The 20317-nt window shown below is 32.3% G+C and overlaps 2 protein-coding genes across 4 annotated transcripts; both read right to left on the reverse strand.

Annotated features, from left to right (window-relative positions):
* Window positions 1-72: 72 nt before the first annotated feature.
* LOC115960322 (TMV resistance protein N-like) lies at window positions 73-10768 on the reverse strand. Of its 3 annotated transcripts, none has more exons than XR_004085161.1 (7): window positions 10472-10768; window positions 9499-10017; window positions 4581-5670; window positions 4185-4460; window positions 2143-4041; window positions 221-629; window positions 73-90 (listed from the first exon to the last, which is right to left on the reverse strand). XR_004085161.1 is itself a non-coding variant. In XM_031079158.1 (7 exons), exons 2-6 carry the CDS (start codon window positions 10005-10007, stop codon window positions 2173-2175), a joined length of 3678 nt encoding a protein of 1225 aa, XP_030935018.1. In that variant the 5' UTR covers window positions 10008-10017; window positions 10472-10768; the 3' UTR covers window positions 616-629; window positions 2143-2172. The 3 variants fall into 3 exon arrangements, 2 of the variants coding, with proteins under 2 accessions (XP_030935018.1, XP_030935017.1); XM_031079158.1 differs by lacking the exon at window positions 73-90 and having other exon boundaries at window positions 616-629; window positions 2143-2943; window positions 3010-4041; XM_031079157.1 differs by lacking the exons at window positions 73-90; window positions 221-629 and adding an exon at window positions 1778-1854.
* Window positions 10769-15491: 4723 nt separating this feature from the next.
* Window positions 15492-19123, reverse strand: LOC115960941 (U-box domain-containing protein 9). The gene is made up of 2 exons (XM_031079979.1): window positions 18589-19123; window positions 15492-17041 (listed from the first exon to the last, which is right to left on the reverse strand). Exons 1-2 carry the CDS (start codon window positions 18883-18885, stop codon window positions 15956-15958), a joined length of 1383 nt encoding a protein of 460 aa, XP_030935839.1. The 5' UTR covers window positions 18886-19123; the 3' UTR covers window positions 15492-15955.
* Between the last annotated feature and the right edge of the window lie 1194 nt (window positions 19124-20317).

Raw genomic sequence — 20317 nt, forward strand, 5'->3', positions numbered from 1 at the left:
TTATAAAGAATTGGAACACTCTTTAAAGGTCTGGACTTGTTTATTCTGCTGCTGCTGAGGCTTTTCTTTGTGTCGAAACTGTTAGCTACCCTGCACATAAAATTCAAACTTTTACTATACATGATCACATTAGTGGCAGAGAAGGGCTCTCTCTTCCTGGTTGCCTTGTTCCTAGAAGTCCATAGAACATAAAATAGAGACAAAAGACACTGAGAAGTACTTTATGTTCTCTAAATTCCCCCTAATGCCTGTCAGCCAGCTTTTGATCCATGCCTGAATCGAGTAAGGCTCAATGAAATTAGTTTTACTGGAAAGATTGAACCAGACCAGATTGCTCTAGATGTCGAGAAAAAAAATATGCCCTATAGTGTATCTTGGACACAAAAGAGCATATAATTCCTCAGTTCTGATTTGTCTTCTCAATTCTGCCCTCACAAGATGAGCATTCAATATAATCCTCCAAAGAAAGATGATCATTTTAGAAGGAAATTGTAGCACACGTAACTGGTTCCAGAGCTCAGGGTCTTCACTTAAGGTTGTGTCAGTGAGACGAATAACAGAGCTTCCAGCTTGGGTTCTACAATGCCTAGCATGCAACAGCCAGTATCCTTTTTCAACCAAATAGGCCCCTGCGTTTGGAAAGAGGTTCTTTGAGCTTGTCAAATGCACAAAAGTCATATGGTAATATATAACATGCATAATTAAAGAGCAATGCAATTAATATTACTGGCTGATGAGGCAATTCATGTGATAGCACCCATTTCCATTCAAACTTGACATTATATATTCTACTAAATTCCTAAATGTATGAAAAGAAGAAGAGCGAAAAGAAAGAAAAATCTAACAAACAAAATGCAGAGGAAAAAGGTATATATGCATATCACTTTTAAGTGAGATTCAATTATTATTAAGGTCTCACAAAAGCTTCTGCACAAGCATCACATGGGATGATGAGGATTTCCTAACATTGAAGAATAGAAGCAGATGGTTAAGGACAGTTGGTAATATTGACTAATCAATACTATCTATTATTCTTTGCATAACATAGCTCTCTTTTTGTAAATCACTGATCCGATATGACAGTCTAACAGTAACAACATTGTTTTCGTGATAGGTAGGATGAGGTGAAGGGATAGAAGGGTGGGATGGTGAAAGCGGAGGAAAGGGAGAGGGGACATTTAGAATTTGAATGCAGAGATAATATGAGATCCAGGTGACAAGACTAGTTAATATTTAGTAGTTTACAACAATAATGCTCTTTGCTGCCGTCCATCTCAAATATCCCCATGCTAGTTGCTACATGTGACTAAATGCTTTTAGCTTTAAAGTTTGCTAGTGGCTACATGGGACTAAATGTGGAGTAGGCTCATATTTTTTATCAGGCCATCGGCCAAAAGGCCTTATGGGCCAAGTGAAGTGGAGCGGAGCGTAATGAATGGAATGAAGCAAAAACTGATGTAGCAACTAGAAATCTTTAAACACTGTTGTAATGGGTAGGGTTTCGTTATGTAACACTATTATAACCCTATTTTCTCATATAGTGGATTTTCAGCCGCTCACTCCCTTGGAGGTAGGCATACTGCTGAGTCACATAAATTTTCTGCATAAACTGATTTTTCCTATCTGGTTGATGATTGCACACCAATTAACACTAGTCACAAACCCACACAAAGCATGGGAAAGTTACTACTCCTATTAGGAAACATTTCATTGCATTTCAGAAGGGTACTTAGAGAATACTTCACTGACCATTAGAGACTTGATTAACATTGTCGTACCTTGTCTTCAATTACAATAATAAATTCATTTTGTCTGCCTCTTGCATCTTCATCTAACAATGCGTGAGTATAATTGCTGTTCATAGCATTAGAGAGAGTTGATTCAAGTAAACAAAAAAGCAGTGCAAAAAGAAGCACAACAACCACAATAATTCAAAGAATTTATATAAAAGCAACTATTTAATAAATAATCATGTCTTGAGAACTCTAATGCAGCAACAGACAAAACTACAGAGTTACCAAGAGCCAAAGGAAAGGAAAAAAGTTAATGCAGCAACAGACAAAACTAAAATTAAGAAAAAAGTAATTTACAGATAATCAGTAGCAAAGATAGGAAAAAAATAATTTCGATTCATTGACTTACAGAGAATTTGAACCCATTTTTCAAATTCCATTAAGCTTCCCGGTCACTTTCACTAGATTCCTGGCAATCACTTAATTCCTCACAACATTCCATGTACTCACTTGACTCCTCACAATCAGAATTACCAAGGGCCATAAATTCAGGGACTCTTTCAATTCTTTTTGGGTGTGGTATGTCATCAGAGCTTCCTTCTCCACTAGGTGTAGTCCCATCATAGTCATCACGACTTCGCTTGGCTTTGCTACCTTTCGCTACCACTGCCAAATTGACAAAATTATGACGGAAAACATCCAAGCCCTTATAAGGAATGATGTTATTGTTGCTACTTTGAGCCATTGTTTGGTTGTGATCTTCGATGTCTTTCTTGTATACCCTACGCAACCCCCATTTCTTCATCTCAAAGTCACGAGCTCTAAAGTGAATGCCAATCTTAATGAATCCATTCTCATCACATCCCCACAATAATTTTATCAAATCTTCTTCTCCGAAAAATTTAGGAAACAAATAGAGTAACCAAAGATGATCTGATGAAACCTTAGCCACCCTTGTGCCAACTGGAGGATATATATGTTCTCCATTGGCTATCAATTCAAAGCAAATTTGACTACCAAATAGAAAAGGATCAACCATTTGGTTATGAGAACAAATCACAACACAAAAAGCAATTCCCACCCACTCATCATAACATAAATGAGAAGGTTGTTTTATGTTCACTTCAGCCCCCATACTTTGATGACAAAACCACTCTGGAATTTCACTTCCAGGAATAACCATTCCGTATCTATATGCAATAGAGTGTCCCTGAAACATACAAGGCATGTTGTTTAGAGCGCGTGTGCACACGCACAAAGAGAGAGAGAGAGAGACCTGAAGGTTCTTTTTTATCATTGCAAGAAACATGTCAATGAAGCCTTGATTGTCAACCAGTTTACTGCAACCTGAAAGCCAAAGTTCTGCCTCACATAAAGAATTTGGTTTCAATAGATTTGGTACTGTGTCCAGTGAGGTACAACCAAATCCCCAAATACAATCAATATTTAATGGAAGTTTCGGCAATGATAGAAGGCTTGTGCAATTCTTTACACTCAAAGATTTTAGAATAGATAGTTGAGCAATGCTTTCCGGTAAGCAACCAAAATTATTTCCACTTAAATCTAAATGTTTTAAGGAGGATAAGCAGCAAATGTCATTGGGGATTGCATTTAGATTGCAATAACTTATATCCAAATCGATCAAAGAACACGAACGCAATAGTGAAGTTGATAACGAGCCCATGGGATCGGGATTCCTCAACTTAAATCCACCAAAAGCTAGTTTTTTAAGAGTTTTGAAGAAAGCATTGGAAGAACGCATCATTCTTATAGCACTTCCACCCACATCAAGCTCTTCTACACTTTCAGTAGTCCCCAAATTCTCTAGTAGTTTACAAAGTTTTGAGCATCCAGAAAAATTGACATTTACAAGTGACTCCATATTAAAAAGAGTTAGAGGAAGTGACATAAGATTTTTGCAATCTCTTACACTCAATGAAGCAAGTCTAGTCAAATTCCCAATTGAGGTGGGTAATTTTGTAATAGCAATGCCATCCAAGTAAAGCCCAGATACACATCCCATGTTTTTTGCAAACTCTGGAATTCTTTTTAGTTTTAAGCATCCTGAAAGAATAAGAATGTCAAGAGACTTCATTTCAAATTTGTTTGGAAGAATTTTGAGGCTTTTGCAACCTTTTAAATTAAGAAGAGTAAGCCTTTCATGAACTCCAACTGATGGATGTATCTCACATAATTTTACGCAATCTTCAAGAATCAATTTCTCAAGAACTGGGACTTCCGTGATATCTGGGGTTTCAATAAGTTTTAGGGACTTGTTCAATTCGATGAATTTCAACCTCTCAAAAGACTGTTGGAAACCACCAGAAAACAAAACAAAAAAAAAAAAAAAAAAAAAAGACATGAAACAATTAGCTTCTACAAAGTCTTTTAATTTAATGAAACTTAACAAAAAAAAAAAAAAAAAAGGTTTTATAAGGGTTCCTAAATTACCTTTGTTCCTTTCCAAAGTCGTTCGATGTTACTGCAATTCAAGCGAAGTTTAACAAGTTCATTTGATTGGAAACTTGATGGCAAAGATTTTGAAGGGTACTCACTCCAATCAAGAAATCTTAAGCTATTAGGAAGATGTTTGGGATCATGCATTAGTTGAACATGATGAATTTGGAGCAACTTTAGACATTTCATCTTTGAAAAGGCTTCACGATCCCAATATACCTTTTTCGGTTCAGACAGCTCTAATACTATGCTTTGAACTGTCTCTGTCCCCTATAATTAGGAAAGAGTGATTAGTGTAAAATGAATAGAACTATTGTAATTTAAACTATGTTGCTCAATGTGTGTGTGTAAAATAAAGTATTTGCTCATGTCGTTTAAATAACATCATACCATTTTTTTTGTTAGCACATCATCAATGTCTTTATACACCCATAATCTACTACGCTTCCCAGGATCTTTAGAGCACTCGTGACAAACTATGTCTCGACCCATTTGTTGTAGTAAATCATGCATCCACAATTGTTTGTCATGGAATTTTATGAGAGATTTTTCATTAAGAACCCTTAATTCAATTTTAGGGAGAAGCTCAAGATGATCTACTATTTCTATGATAAAATCTCGACTCATGTGATTAAAGAAGCATGCATTATCCAGGAAAATTTCCTTCTCTGTTTCTTGAAGTCCATCATAGCTTATTTGAAGCACATTAAGAATTTTTCTTTCGGGAAATTTTTCGAGTCTATCTAATGCACTTTGCCATTCATCTATACGTCTCTTGAACAAAAAGGAACCCAAAACCTCAATGGCTAAAGGAAGACCACTAGCATAATGTACGAAGGCTTGGGACAACTCTAGATAATCTGTGGTAGGATGCTCTTTTCCAAAAGCTTTCAAATTAAAGAGTTGAAAAGCTTCATCATAATTCAATCCTTCAATCTCATATATTCCATCTACTTTCCTTGTCATTAGCAAATGCACATCTCTTGTTGTTATGATAATTCTACTACCTGGACCAAACCAATCATGTCCCCCAACTAATTTGTTCAGTTGGTCTAATTCATTTACATCATCAAGAATGAGAAAAATCTTTTTGTGACGTAACCTATTCTTGATGAGAACTCCACAATCAACACCTTGTACATTCATATCATTATGCATCAAAAGTTCATTCAAAAGTGTTTGTTGTAACCAAAGTAAACCATATTTTTTAAAAACTTCCCTGACATTAGCAATAAAACAACAAGCTTCAAATTGATTGGAAATCATACCATAAACAACTCTAGCAAGAGTTGTCTTACTCATTCCTCCCGTCCCACAAATTCCTATAATGCGAACATCATTTGACTCCATGGCTAAATGTGACTTCAATTTCTCAACTCGGAGATTTATTCCTACTAGTCCGTTAGTATCTACTAAAAATGTGCCACTCAATTTATTTAATATCAGTCTCACAATGTTTTGGATAAATTTGGTCTCAGTCCTGCAAAAAAGATAGAACAATAAGCTGCAAGTCTAAATTTACCATGACAGGAACCCAAATAAAAATTTAGTAGATATGTGGCATTCTGTTTAGTTGGTAAAAACTGAAATCTGAATGCATAAATGTAATTGAATGCTCCAAGCCAGAATCGAAAGAACTACCCATATAAGTGTTGTGTTGTAGTTAATGTTAACAATGCAATTGTTTATCAAAAAATAAAATTAACCATACAATTATGGATTGTTCCATGAAAGATTTCTTAATTTCCATAGATAATTGCGTTTGAAGGTTAGTAGATTTTACATTATTGGAGTTCCATTAGAGTTTAATTCAATGTATTTCAGTCATGTAACTTAAGAGATTATTTTTAGAAGAAATTTATATCTATTTTATTTCTAAAATTTCATAGACTTTAGTAAATTATATCTTTAATATACACAGGATTTTTATTTATTTATTATTAATCCATATAATGCACATGAATACCACTTTTGGCTTCTAAAATGAACAGGTGAAGTGTAAAGGTGCTATCAAATTGTTTGTAGTAAAAAATGAGTTCACTTGTCAAAACTCAAAAGTCCCATGGCTCAACAGTCAACACTGCACCATGTGGTTCTCATATTGAGAACTTCTGTTCGAATCACCCTACTCTCGCATGTTGTAAGCCTTTAAGAAAAGGAGGAGTTCAATGGAGTTTTAAGATAACTAGCTCCCTTTTGATTTTCAAGTTTTGATATCTAATTAAACTCAAGTTATGTGAAATTAGCAACTAAAAAGTAGCATACACTTCCCTCCAAAAAAAAAAAGTAGCAACACCTCTACGTAATTACATTAAGTAATTTAAGTCTACTTAGACAGTAAGTTGCACAACATTGTTCACAACTATTGAGTTGACCGATTGTGATTGGTGAATGGTAAAAAATGTGTTGGTTGTGGACTCATATGCTAGTGGCTAGTGATGTTCTACCAAGCATGATTTACCATCTCAACAATTTGTAATATTTTTTTGTCTCTAGTATTACTCCTAAAATTATCAATGTTATTTTCACACAATAGGAGACTACACAACTTTACTATGGAGACAACTTATTCCACAACTTTTTTCACGATTTGCTAAGATTTCGCATTGTGAGTGGTGGGTAATTACTTTTACATAGACTTACCTGACATCACTTACAACCCACCACTCCAAAAAGTTATAGAAAAAACTGTGCAACAAGCTATATTTCTAGAATTATTGTCGGACCATAATAAGAACTACTTATAAAAACCAATAGGCCATAAGAATCAAACTATGCAATTGGAAGTAGTTGGCAAAATTAGAAACTCCTTGAATCTCCCACTACAAGAAAATGTATTTTTAGTGTCCACTCGAGTCTATTAGGATTTTGGCAAAATTGGCTTAAAAGCATTGCAAGAATTTATTTTAACCTAAGACAATGATTAAGACAAGAGTCAATCTAATATAAAGATGAGTTTTTTTTTTTTTTTTTACAAGATATAGGTTCTACTCTAGCCTAATCTAAGTGTATATGTGTGTGAAACTCCCTCTTGGAGACTTAAACCCTGGCTCTTACCCCTTACCCCTCACACCCTACAAGCACTTATACTTGTAAAGTGGGTATTGCACCAAAGGTGTGTGGTAGTAATATAAAGATGAGTTGAAATGTTAAAAAATTGTTGTTCTTATACAGTATTTAATGATCATTGAAATTAGACTAGGATATACTAGCTTATATTCTATAGGGGCTATAGATTAGTTGATCAGCCAAAGAAGTTTAAGTTGTCCCTCTTGGAGACTTGAACCCTTGCTCTTACCCCTTACCCCTCACACACCACAAGCACTTATACTTGTGAAGTGAGTATCACACCAAGGGTGTGTGGTAGTAATATAAAGATGAGTTGAAATGTTAAAAACTTGCTGGCTTATATTCTAAAGGGGCTATAGATTAGTTGATCGGCCAAAGAAGTTTAAGTTATCCCTCTTGAAGACTTGAACCCTAGCTCGTACCCCTTACCCCTCACACTCCATAAGCACTTATACTTGTGAAGTGAGTATCGCACCAAGGGTGTGTGATAGTAATATAAAGATGAGTTGAAATGTTAAAAACTTGTTGTTCTTATACAGTATTTAATGATCATTGAAATTAGACTAGGATATACTGGCTTATATTCTAAAGGGGCTATAGATTAGTTGATCAGCCAAAGAAGTTTAAGTTGTTCCTAAGATGGAGGATATAACGCCAAGTACTTCCACATTTATCCCCACACACACACAAATATATATATATATATATATATATATCATATGTCCCACTCTAAATAGTCCACTTTATGTTCCACAATCATAGGCAGCAGATTTTGTATTATTGTAGCTAAAGTAAGTGATCATTTCAAGTTCTTGAGAGGGGGAATTCAAAATTATTAGTTTAATACTGTAGTTTGGTGAATTATTTCTGGGCTCCACACAGTCTTAATGCTGTTATGAATCTCAAACTATTGATTAATAGAATATGTTCTATTCTATACATGATTAGTAATATTCTAGGGCACAACATCATCAAAATTAATCTGTAAATTACAATTAATTTACTAACTGTTAAATTATTGATCATCCTAACAGTTTAAGCTATTAGAAAATTGTGAATATTGAATCATTTAACCAATATTCTAACAATAATATTATTAGAATTAATTAACAAAATAAAAAGTAAACAAATCAAAGTAAAAAAAAAATATATAAACTAAGCAATAGAAGCTGATTACGTAAGTCTGGATTTTTATCACTACTTCTAATCTATTTAGAACCATGTCAAGCTTAATTAAAACCACTTCTACCGATTTTACTTGAAGTCTAATAACAACACACTTTTAACTCATTTTACCATTCCAAGTTTTCTTTATATATATATATATATATATATGTGTGTGTGTGTGTGTGTATTATATCAATAAAAGAAACTATTATTAATTCAAACATAAACTTCAATGATAAATTTTACTATATTCTAAAATTAGCTGCTCCTCTTCAATAGATCTTCATAATAACTCGATTTTCATAACTTATTTGAAAAATATAAATATTGAATAAATTGCTTACATTACTATAACAAAAATTACATTAAGAAATAAAATTAAGTATATAAATAATTTAGCACACTAACTATTCTTCTGAACTAAAATAGAGCAATTAAAAATAAATAGTTTGCATACTCTAGCAAATGTTGTCCTTACAACCACCGCGCACCCTTGGTGTGGTGATTACTCCACAAGTATAAATGCTTGTAGGGTGTGAGGAGCAAAAGACAGAGTTCAAGTCTCCAAGAAGAAGTTTCACACACATATACACTTAGATTAAGGTAGAGTAGAAATTCTATCTTGTAAAAAAAAAAAAAGTTGTCCTTACAAGATATTTTCAAGAATTGATAAAGCTTTGGACATCAGTAGTATTATTAAAATTAGGTAGGAACATTTAATATGTATGTAATTGTGTTTATCTTTAACTACGTTTGTACTTGGATTGTTGGACACGGACCTCTCTTCATCACGCTTGTTCTTTTTATCACTTTTTCAACATTTAAGATTTTTCAGTAAATTCTTCTATAAAAAAAGATTTTTTCCGTAAATTTTTTGACAATTAAAAGATGAAACTATCAAATCCTATTCTGTTTATTGTAGTACAGATTACATATCATACATAATGTGCACAAATTAAACATAGCATATATTATACGCAAAATTCTTGTTGCATTTTTTGACACTATAATTCATGCTATATATATAGAAAGAATTATTTGAAAATAAAATAAATAAGTTAAATTAAATTACTCGTTTTGTAAATGCCAACTGGCGAGATTGGCTACTTCTCTTAATGCTGCTCTCCATGTTTGCACCTTCTCTATGTTCTCCTTGAAATGTTCTTCATGTTCAAGAAAAGCTTTTGCAAAAGTTCCTGTTTGTTCTCGTACATCAGATGGATCAACATTATAAAAAACAGGTAGAATTGTCATTCCCGTCTTTTTCATGCATCTTGTGACCTTTGCAAGTTCATCTAGACACCATGTTGAAGACGCATAGTTTTTTGAAAAAATGACAATGACAAATCTTGATTCTTCTATTGCTTTCAAGTGCTCCGGTGAAATCGATTTTCCTTTCCCAAGTTTTCCTTTGTCTTTAAAGGTGAAAATGTCCTTTTGTTTCAAGGCATCATATAGACGATCCTTGAAACTATAGAGGGTGTCCTCACCTCTAAAACTAAGAAAGACATCGTATTTCCATTGTGGTATTGAAGAAAATGATAATGAAGATGAGGCTTTTTCCGTGCTCATAGAGGCCATTGGAAATATACTGCCAGATCATGAACCACCAAAAAAAAAAAAAAAAAAAATCAATTTAAATAGAAAAAATAATTACAGAAGAAGAGAACAATTTGATGTGAATTTTTCATTTCAATGATGCATCATCCATTTAGTTTTGCTAAACCTAAAGGAATACAAATTATATCATATTTATTTCACAAAAAAAAAAAAAATCATATTCACAACTATTCCCTAACACGCCAACACCCTTAGCTTGTCACATTATATTAGTAATAAACAAAAAAAATATTCTTTATTTGACAATCACAATTGCAAGCCTACAGATTAGAAATTCAGATATAAAACAACAAGAAAACACATAAACACACACAAAAACAAGCCAAAAACAAGTTTTACGTTCCTCCCAAAACTAATAAATAAAAAAAATAAAAAACAGAGAATTCACACAAATAATTAGCATTGCATAAGAGAAGAAAGGTGACCTTGAGGATGCAGATCACGTTGTCAGGTCCAGGAGATGAAGAGACTCAAAAATTGGTTGCAGAATTTTTTTTTTTTTTTTTTTTCTGGGTGCTCAGTTTGAGAAAGAAAATAGAGAGAGAAAACTAAATGAAGAGGAAAACAATGGTGGGATTGAGGAAAAGAGAGATGCCAGTACAGTAGAGAAATTGTGAAAGTTCTGTTCAGAGAGCAGAGTTCTTTTTTCTTTTTTCTTTTTTTTTTTCTCGCTAAACGAGAGTAGTCAGTAGAGTAGAGTTGTTCGAAGTTTCCTGATTACCTTACTCCACTCGTTGGGACCGGAAAATTGAACTTGGGGAAAAGAGAGAACAGTGCAGAAATTGTGGACAGTATTAATTGGTTACAAATTTGCAGAAATGTTTAGGTTAAAATATATTTCTATCGACACTTAAATAAATATACTAAAAATCTCTAACTAAATAAGTTCTTATTTTTTACATTATTCACATCAATTCGTACAAAAAAAATTTTATTTCATTATTTTTACTTTAACATAAAAATTATTTTTCCTATTTTATATAATGATTTTTCAAAAATACTTACATTATATTATCCGTTTTTCACTACTGTTATTAAACTATTATTTCTTTATGTGTTTTTTATTATTCTCTCAAATTATCTCTTTTTGTTTATATGAATAAAGATGTATTAAATGAAAGATTTGCATGTGAATAGAATTGTATATATTTACATGATTACTGTATCAATAATCTAAATTTATATAAGTTTATATGAACTAATGTCGGTGATTTTTGGATTTTATTGTGCAAAATTTAACACTTATGTTATCATACATGGATTGATAAGAGTGTCCTAATAATTGTAAGTTTGAAACAAGCTAGATGAGTTTTGTATGTGTAATATAGTTTTACCGACTCATTGCATGGTCGAACCAAGAATGGGTTATAGTTTATAAATCTATACTACACCCTTTGTAAACTATATTTCATTTATATTTCCAATTAAAATAATTTATTTTTTAAGTAATTAGAGTAAGAAATAAGCCAAGAGAACTCATGACTGGCATGACGGTTAACTAATAGAGTGGGGAGAGTCCATGAAGGCTTTTTGAAGTTTATAGGTGTTTTTGAGCTTGTATGAATTTGTTCAAGTATTCTTAAGACAAAGTTTATCCAGAATTTTAACCTTTAGAAAAACTGGTGTAAAATGAGAGGGATGTCCACTATTTATAGTTATTTTTTAGGATGAATTTCACTTTAAATTGATCTTCTTGAGGATAAGTAATAGATTCTAATTGACACAAAATCATAAAGTCCTACTAGGATATCTAACAATTTTTTGACTTAGACAATTTTTTGGATAGAATATCTAACAATTTGGACTATTAATACATTTTGTAACAACTTTTTGGATACCTTTTGTAACCAAAGAAGCTACACAAACTTGTTAGATTCTATATTTGTATTTTCATTAGCTTCTAGTCTAACACAAATTATATTTGAAAATGATGAATATTTTAAGTGTAAAGGTAAAGTTCATTTCTATGAACCGTGAACTATGCAATATTTAAGAACCAAGAACAAAGTATGATTCATCAAGAATAAAGAACAAAATAACCCCAATCACTATCATCACCAACCTTCACTATTCATATCTAAAAACACCTAAAAAATAAAAATTATTTCCAAAAAGACTCACATATATCATTTCACTTAAAACTCCCTCAAACAAAAGACAAAACTTAACATTAAAATTCTGTTTGGATTGAGAGGAGACGGAGGGTGAGTGGAGATGAGTAGAGTAGAGTAGAGTTAACTGAAAATCGGCTAATTTTGGGTCAAATTTATTCTACTCTACTCTACCCCTTCTCCCTCCCCTCAATTCAAATAGACCACAAGGAAACCGAGATTTTTTATATCCCTAACTAACAAATCTAAAGGCAGAAATATGACCATAGGTCGGACAAATGGAGAGATTGATAAAGAGGGTATAGTCATTAGTCACCTTCATATATCTATTTGCCACTATGTTTTTTGAAAGTACTAACAGCGTGACATGTGGGTTATAATGGGCTCCTAGAATGTAAGATTGAGCTATATGGGCTTCTTAAGAATACGATCCATAATAAAGGCCCTCTTTGATGACAGTACTCAAAATCAACTTTGGTCTGAGAAAAACTCCTTAACCGAGCTGGGCTTCAACCTTGGCTAGTCTGGACACGAGTGAAAAGAAACTCGGCTGGACTACGGGCCTCTATCATATCAACCAACAAGTTGTTACTACCATAACGAATCCACACAAATGCAATTTTATATCTTTGAAAATTTTACATATGTTGTGGCCATCTTTTCTGTACTTAAGAATCATACGAAAGCAAGGTTTATAAATGTGCATAAAGTAAGATAAAAGAAGCAATGAAAACCTAGTTTGAAAATTTAGAAAACATCTTTCCATGATCTTACCGGAGCGAGTCTTGAGTGAGATATGGGCAAAGTTTTAAGTTGATTTAATGATTTGCTCGAGTGCATTTCCTTTCTTGCTTGAGTGAATTTGTCCTGTTCGCTTAAACGAGAATCACCTTCACTCGAGCAAGCTTCTTCAGGAGTTTCAGTACAAATTTTAACCATGGTTTTACATTGAATAAATTATTCCAAGAGACTTGAATTGGATCACAACTAACGTCATAGAATGGGCTACCAAAATCCTATCAAATATTGTTGAGAAAATTATGGACGATCTCATTGAAATCAAATTTGATTATTGGAACTTAGGAGTCTCTAGATCCCATCATGTTATTGGGAAGCAATTCACCAAAGTCCATTGATTTAAGGTTGAATGATATTCAATTATCAAATTTTGTTTGATAGATGATCAAAAGTGCATGAAGATCAAAAAAAAAAAAAAAAAAAAAAAAAAAAAGAGATTAACTCATCAATTGGTGGATTACAAGTTTCGAAAGAAGATTTTAGGCTTTTTTGGATCTATGGCCGATACAAAGTAGCAGCCAAAAATTGTATCTATTTTTCAAGATATTATGCATGGATCAGATACATCATGTCAAATTCAAAGTGTTTGAAATATTTAATTTTTTTGGTATGGAAAATTCTAAGAGTTTTGGAAGTTAATTCGAGGACAAGTTGATTCTAATTTCTAAGGGAAAGAGTTTAGCATTGAACATCATATGTGGTTGGAATAAAATTTCTTTTAAATATCGGTAATTTGTTAAAAATTTAATAGACTATGGATGGCAATTGGTCAAATAAAGTGGGTTCTCCGACCTAGTATGATGCTACAGTAAAAGTTTGGGATTTTTTATTTAAAGTTTGGGTTTAAAATTGTAAACCCGTTAGGTTTTGGGTTTTACATATTAGACACATATATCTAAGCTTATTATGCCTTTAAATTGCCAAAATACTGGTATTATTAATTTTATTTACACAAATTAGGTTTCTGAAGAAATTTAGTTGGTGTTTTGGTTTCTAAATGTATTTTGGATGGTCCAAACCTTTTTTTTTTTACTAGAGAAAGGAAGGTTCAAACTTAAAGCTATGTGATATCAACGATTTAAAATGTTATATAGTATTTTAATATGGAATTTAAATTCTAGAAGATTCTTTATGAAACCTTTTATATTTATACATTCCATTGAAATCTTGTCACGTCGTATTTTCTTCAAATAATAGAATAGATTTTTTATTTTTTTATTTTTTATATACAAGATAGAAATTCTACTCTAATCTAATTTAAGTGTACATGTGTGTGAAGCTCACTTCTAGAGACTTGAACCCCACCTCTTGCCCTCCATACTCAACAAACATTTATATTTGTGGAGTAACCATCGCATCAGGATTACACGGTGGTCAAATAATAGAATAGATAATTTCATATACAAATACAATCATAATAAATGGTAATTAATAACTATTATAATTATAAAATTTCATATTTTAGTAAAAATTTTCTCAAAGTATTTTCTGATGTTTAATTGGATATTACTTATGAGTTAAAGAAATTTTCTAAATTTAATTGCATACTTGAGCTTCTTCAACTTTCACGTTGTGTCATGAAACAGCTTTCACGTTGTGTCATGAAAAGTCAACGGAGTCTTAAGGTTATTGGTTTAAAAAATAGTTTTAGAAACTTTTTATGGAAAAAAAAAAAATATATTTTTTACAATTATTTATATTTTCCATAAAAGTGGTATCAAAATTTTTCAAAAATGGTCTATTAACAAATGTCCTTAGGGCATCTGTTAAATAAACTCAGTTACCAAGAGAAAAGTTAACGAATGCCATAAGGAGGAATTTGATTCGCCATGATGTGTCCTTGATGTGATACATACTACCTTAATATGATATTAAGATATTTGGTTCATTTAATTTTTTTTCTAATATTACCGTAATCTAAGATTACAAAATATATCACATCACATTCTTTAAAAAAAAATTAAAAAAAAAAACTTCAATAATTTTTTATGAGAAAAAAATTTAGAAATTATTTTTTAAAAACTTTTTATGAGAAAAAAAAAGTAATTGATTTTTTTGACAATTTTTTATATTTTTCATAAAAGTGACATAAACACTTTCCTAAAATGGTCTATTAAAAAATTCCCTAAGAGCCGTTATTAAGGTTAAGCAGGCCCAATTAACAAAGAATAATGCTACAGTCACAAATTATTTTACAACATTTTTACAAAATATTGATGTAGCCAATTTCTTATTGGTTTTCATCTAGACCTATCATTAATATCACTTTTTCACTTACCAATAAACACTCACTACATAAACCATTTTGCAATCACAACAAAACAATCCAAAAGGCAGAATCCTATAAATAGAGCTTCATTTGTATTTATTCATAGAATCACAGTAACAAATTCATGAACCACTTACCAAAATCTTTAAAATAAAATAAAAAAGAAAAGAAAGTAAAATAAAAAGAAAGACATCATGATCCTGCAATTGAAATTCCAGACAGAATGAGAATTAACAATACCAAATGAACCATTTTGCAATCACAGCAAAACAATGCAAAAGGCAGAATCTTATAAATAAAAGCTTCATTTGTATTTATTCACAGAATCACAGTAACAAACTCATGAACCACTTACCAAAATCTTTAAAAGAAAAAAAAAAAGAAAAGAAAAAGAAAGACATCATGAACCTACAGTTGAAATTCCGGACAGAACGAGAATATACACAAGGGCAATTGAGAATGATCCACACAAGGCCGGAGAGCAGCGTTAAGGACCATAAACAGCTGGAAATATATGCAGAATTTACAAAGTAATGCATTCTTTTGTGGTGCACAACATAAAATTATTAGGTACTCCTAGAGTATAATGACATGGCACTCATTTCTCTCACTTAAATGGTGGATTCTGCTATAAATTTAATTACTAGAATCCACAATTACGTGAGAGGAGAGAGTACAACGACATTGTACTCTTGAATTACTGAATACTTACTTGTGCACAAGCGAGTTGATCATGAAGTATGCATTATATTAACAACCCTGTTCAGTCTCTCAAGAATGCTGCTGGCCTTTCTCTTGGCTCTTGAAGTTCCATTCTTAGCAAGATCAGAGATGGTTCCATAGGTGTTCTCTTCTTCTCTCATTTCCTTCCACTTAGTTCGATCATTCAAACAGATAGAGTGGAGGATTGCAATGCAATTCTCCTTGTTCCGTCCACAACTGCTCTCTCTAATAATGCTAAGCAAGCAAGGAACAGCTCCAACTTCTCCCATTTCTTCAATGGCCTTTGGATGGCTTGAGAGCATTGCAAGGATAGCCAACAACTCATCCACATGCATACGGTCCATGATCTTTTTCAGAATCACTCTCACTGCACCATCCCGCACAGCTCTAGATCTGTTCTCATGGATCATGCATAGGCTAAAGATTGCTGAAGCAACATCTTTCATAGCTAAAGGATGTCCCTCTTCTAATAGGTCAATGAGTGGTTTTAGTGCACCAGATTTCCCAATAAGTGCCTTGTTTGAATCAAGAGCTGACAAAGTGAAAAGGGTTGCAGCGGCATTGGTCCTTGTCTCAATGGTTCCTGACCTCAATGCTTCTGTAAGTAGAGGAATTACCTTTGGAGTTTCAGCAACAAGCTTTTTGTTGCTGTCATGGATTGAGAGATTCAAGAGTGTTGTGATCACGTCTTCTTGGAGATCTGGGTGAATACTGGTTTGAGATTTGTTTTCAGAAAAAGGATTGAGCAATTGAGGAATGGCATCTATAGACTCGCCAAAGAGTGCCCGGAATGAGGGCATCCTCTTTGTCAACAGCCGAAGCTCTTTTGCAGCTTTTTTTTGTTCAGGAGGTGTCAAAGACATCTTCTCCAGCAAAGAAAGAAAATGGTCACGAACTGCATCTGTTACCCCTTCATCGTTAATATCGTGAACAGAATCTGACAATTCAATGCCCCGGCTTCTACACCACTGAGATATCACTCCTCGGACTAAGTGATTTGGAGTAAGAATTGTGTGAAGGAGAACTTGTTGGGTTAGAGGGCATGTCCGGTTGCCAGCGTTTAGCCATTTCTGAATGAAGGGTCTATCATATGTCTGCACAATGAAATCAAAACAAATTAAAAACCACAAAACAACACAGGAAGTATGGTTTGACAAAAGACGAAGAATGTGTGAATTACAGCACTGCCAATTTCCTAGCTAAACTAGTTTCTTTCACATATGGGCCCAGCATCAGGATCATAACAAATCCAAACAGCATTTGGTACAAACAAAGGAGCTCAGATCCATTAAGTATGGTTTGAAAAAGGATGCCAAATAAATAGATTAAAGCACTACCAATTTTACTAAATGTCAAAACAAAGCAAAACAGCAATTGGTACAATGTGCAAACAAGAAGCTCAGATCACCAGAGTTTAACACCAATGAATTATGACAAAGACTCAAAATTTTTATCATGATTAATTTTTTATCTAAAACTGCACCACCAGTTACTCAAAGAATTATGGATTCTCAACATGTTTTTTTTTGTTGTTGAATTTTCTACTGTACTTATCCAAGAAAACTAATTAGATTCATCATTCTGACATGCTTGTCTTCAACAAAACTTAGAAAGTAACACAGAACAACTAATAAAATTTCAAAAATTCATGTCTCCATCAAACAGTGCTACCTTGATAACTTTTCACAGTGCATAAATGATAAAACACAGTAAAGCAACCACCAGGATAGTAGTAAAGAAGAGAAACTAACAGTAAATTACATTGCATACCTCGAAATTTTAGATTGCTTCTTTTGATTTCCAAGAAGATAAGAGGGAAAAAATAAAACAAAGGGAAAAGAAACTCACTTAAACTACGCAACAGCAAAACTAAAGTATGGATTTGTTTGTAATTTCTTTTCTTTTTCCCATAGTTTCTTAGCCACCAAACAGAGCAAAGAACAAACAAAAGCAGCACAATGAATCCAAATCCAAAATTCAGAGATTGAAAGATAATTGAAACGATCCATGAACTACGAAATTAAAAAACAAAAATCCAGAAAAAGAATTACTATCCACTTAACAACACCCCCCCCCCCCCCCCTTCCCAAAAAAAACCACTCTCCATTTGATTGCCTACAAAACAAAGGAAAACAAAATTAGAGGCCAAGATTTATCCTTTAAGTTTTAGCACTTTATCTTAATTGGGTTTGTAAAATATGCAAAACCCACCTCAATTATCCCATAATTAAATCTCAAATTACTGCTTATCTGTCCTTTTAAAATAAAAAAAAAAAATTATCAGTGGAAAATATTATCCGTCATTTCCTAGCCCCCAAAAATCCGTGAAAAAAAAAATAAAAATAAAAACACAAGAAGTTCATTTCAATTTTAATTCACACTCCATTTGGTTGCCTAAAAAACAGAGGAAAAGAAACTTAGATGTTAAAAGTTTTAGCCTTATAGCCCTTTATGTCAATTGGGTTTGCAAAATATTCAAAACCCACCTCAATTATCCCATAATTAAACCAAAAAAACTCTTAAATTAATGCTTATCTCTGATTTCCCACCTCCCTAAAAAATCATTTGAAGTTCATTTTTATTACAATTTCCCAGAAACCAAACAGAGCAAAATAACATTGTGATATAGATATGTACCAACCTGGCCTGTGGCAAGCATAACAGGATCTCTCATCAATTCCTTGGACAAAGGGCAACGAAACTCCTCAGGACACGTCAGAGAATCAAGAAGCTTCACCGAGAGCGAACGCTGGTTCCTCCTCTGCTTCAATTCCTTCAAAGCACAAAGCTTTTCCTTAGCCTCATCAATGCTTTCAATGCTACAATCCTCATCATCATCAACTATAGCCTTCACCAATCTCTGCAACTCTTTCTTCAACTCTGTCACTTTCGCCATCACAGTCGGATCAGAAGAATCATTCACATCTGTCTTAGCCATTAATTAAATAAATAATCAATGGCTTTTCTTTTCTTTCTTTTTTGTTACCAGCTATCACACTCACAACTACAAATGAATCGGAATGCTCTGTTCCATTCCATTCTCTGTTGTTTTGTTTTGTGTTTGTGTTTGTGTTTCTCTGTCTACGTGTCTCTGTCTCTCCAAGCTGTGTGCTTGTTTTGTTTCTCTTCTCTGCTGCTTTCTATTTGCAGTAAAATTTCTATGAAACTCATTTATTTGAGGTTACCCCACTTTTCTTAATTCTTATCATATAAGTTTCACCTGACTATTATTCGTAGTAATATTTTGCCACGTCTACATTAAAAAAATAAAAATAAAATAAAAATAATTGGGACCCAATTTTCTAGCCTAAAATGTCCTGCTTTAAATAATCTTTCACGTGTGTTTTTAATTGGATTAAGATTTCAATATAAATCTCAAAAAAGATTTCAATATCCTAGATCCTTGATTAGCCAAAAAAAGAATTTTTTTTTCGGCTTTCTAAAAATGGATTATTTAGAAAGGTTGTAGTTGGATTGAGGTTTTGTAGAACTTTGTTATAAATTTTGCCGTAGCTAATTTGAGCGGTGTACAAACATGTTTGTATAAATTTTTTTTTAAAAGAGTTTTCAACACATAATATCTGCTTTTGATAATAATTTTTTATCATCAATTAAGACACCAATCAATTTTTGTTGTAATTGAGGATTAAACTCCAAAACTCTTATTTAATTATTAGAAACTTTACCAGTTGATTATTTTTTTGTCAACTTATCCCAATGGAACTCTCAAAGTCGTGACATAAAAGTTATATCTCTAGAGTTTCTCCCCTAAATTTTTCCAAAAAAAGAAAGTATTTTAAAAAAGAGTAATTTTATACCATGTTCTCTCAAATAGACATTTATGAATTATAATTGTTTTGGTGTTTATTAAAATTTAATAATAATAATAATAATGAATTAATCTAAACCACTCAATTATCCACAAATGGAACATTTATGTCATTATTTTGGTATTTATTTAAATTATTAATGATATAGTAAAATTTAATTACTCAATTTTTATTGAAGGGTTAGGACTTTAAAAATTTTACTTCGAATTATATGTGGTTATTTTTTTTTTTTTGAGAATTTATTAGTGGTTTTTCTATATAATCTATTAAGGTGATCAAATTTGGGACCCCAATCATTATTTTCAAGATGGTTCCCACTTCCCAATATATATATGAAAGGGAAAAGCATGCATTTTTTATACCCTCCAAGCACTATATATATATATTAAAAATTTCAAATTTTTTTTTTAAGTTTGTATTAAAAATAGTTTTTTTTTTTTTTTAGGAACTTTAAAAATAGGCAGTTGGTTGTACACTTGTACTTAGACATAAAATTAATGATCTCATAAAAAAAATTAATGCGTCATAATTATATTGTAG

The sequence above is a fragment of the Quercus lobata genome, chromosome 9, assembly GCF_001633185.2.
Source record: "Quercus lobata isolate SW786 chromosome 9, ValleyOak3.0 Primary Assembly, whole genome shotgun sequence".
Taxonomy (NCBI): Eukaryota; Viridiplantae; Streptophyta; class Magnoliopsida; order Fagales; family Fagaceae; genus Quercus; species Quercus lobata.

What these genes read in the sequence shown, in the direction of transcription:
- LOC115960322 (XM_031079157.1), bottom strand. Translation starts at nt 10,007, where the DNA reads ATGGCCTCTATGAGCACGGAAAAAGCCTCATCTTCATTATCATTTTCT. An exon ending in AGTTGGCATTTACAAAACGA is followed by an intron (nt 5,671 to 9,498) that starts GTAATTTAATTT and finishes TCTTTTTTGCAG; the next exon opens with GACTGAGACCAAATTTATCC. An exon ending in ATGTGCTAACAAAAAAAATG is followed by an intron (nt 4,461 to 4,580) that starts GTATGATGTTAT and finishes TCCTAATTATAG; the next exon opens with GGGACAGAGACAGTTCAAAG.
- LOC115960941 (XM_031079979.1), bottom strand. Translation starts at nt 18,885, where the DNA reads ATGGCTAAGACAGATGTGAATGATTCTTCTGATCCGACTGTGATGGCG. An exon ending in TTATGCTTGCCACAGGCCAG is followed by an intron (nt 17,042 to 18,588) that starts GTTGGTACATAT and finishes TTCATTGTGCAG; the next exon opens with ACATATGATAGACCCTTCAT.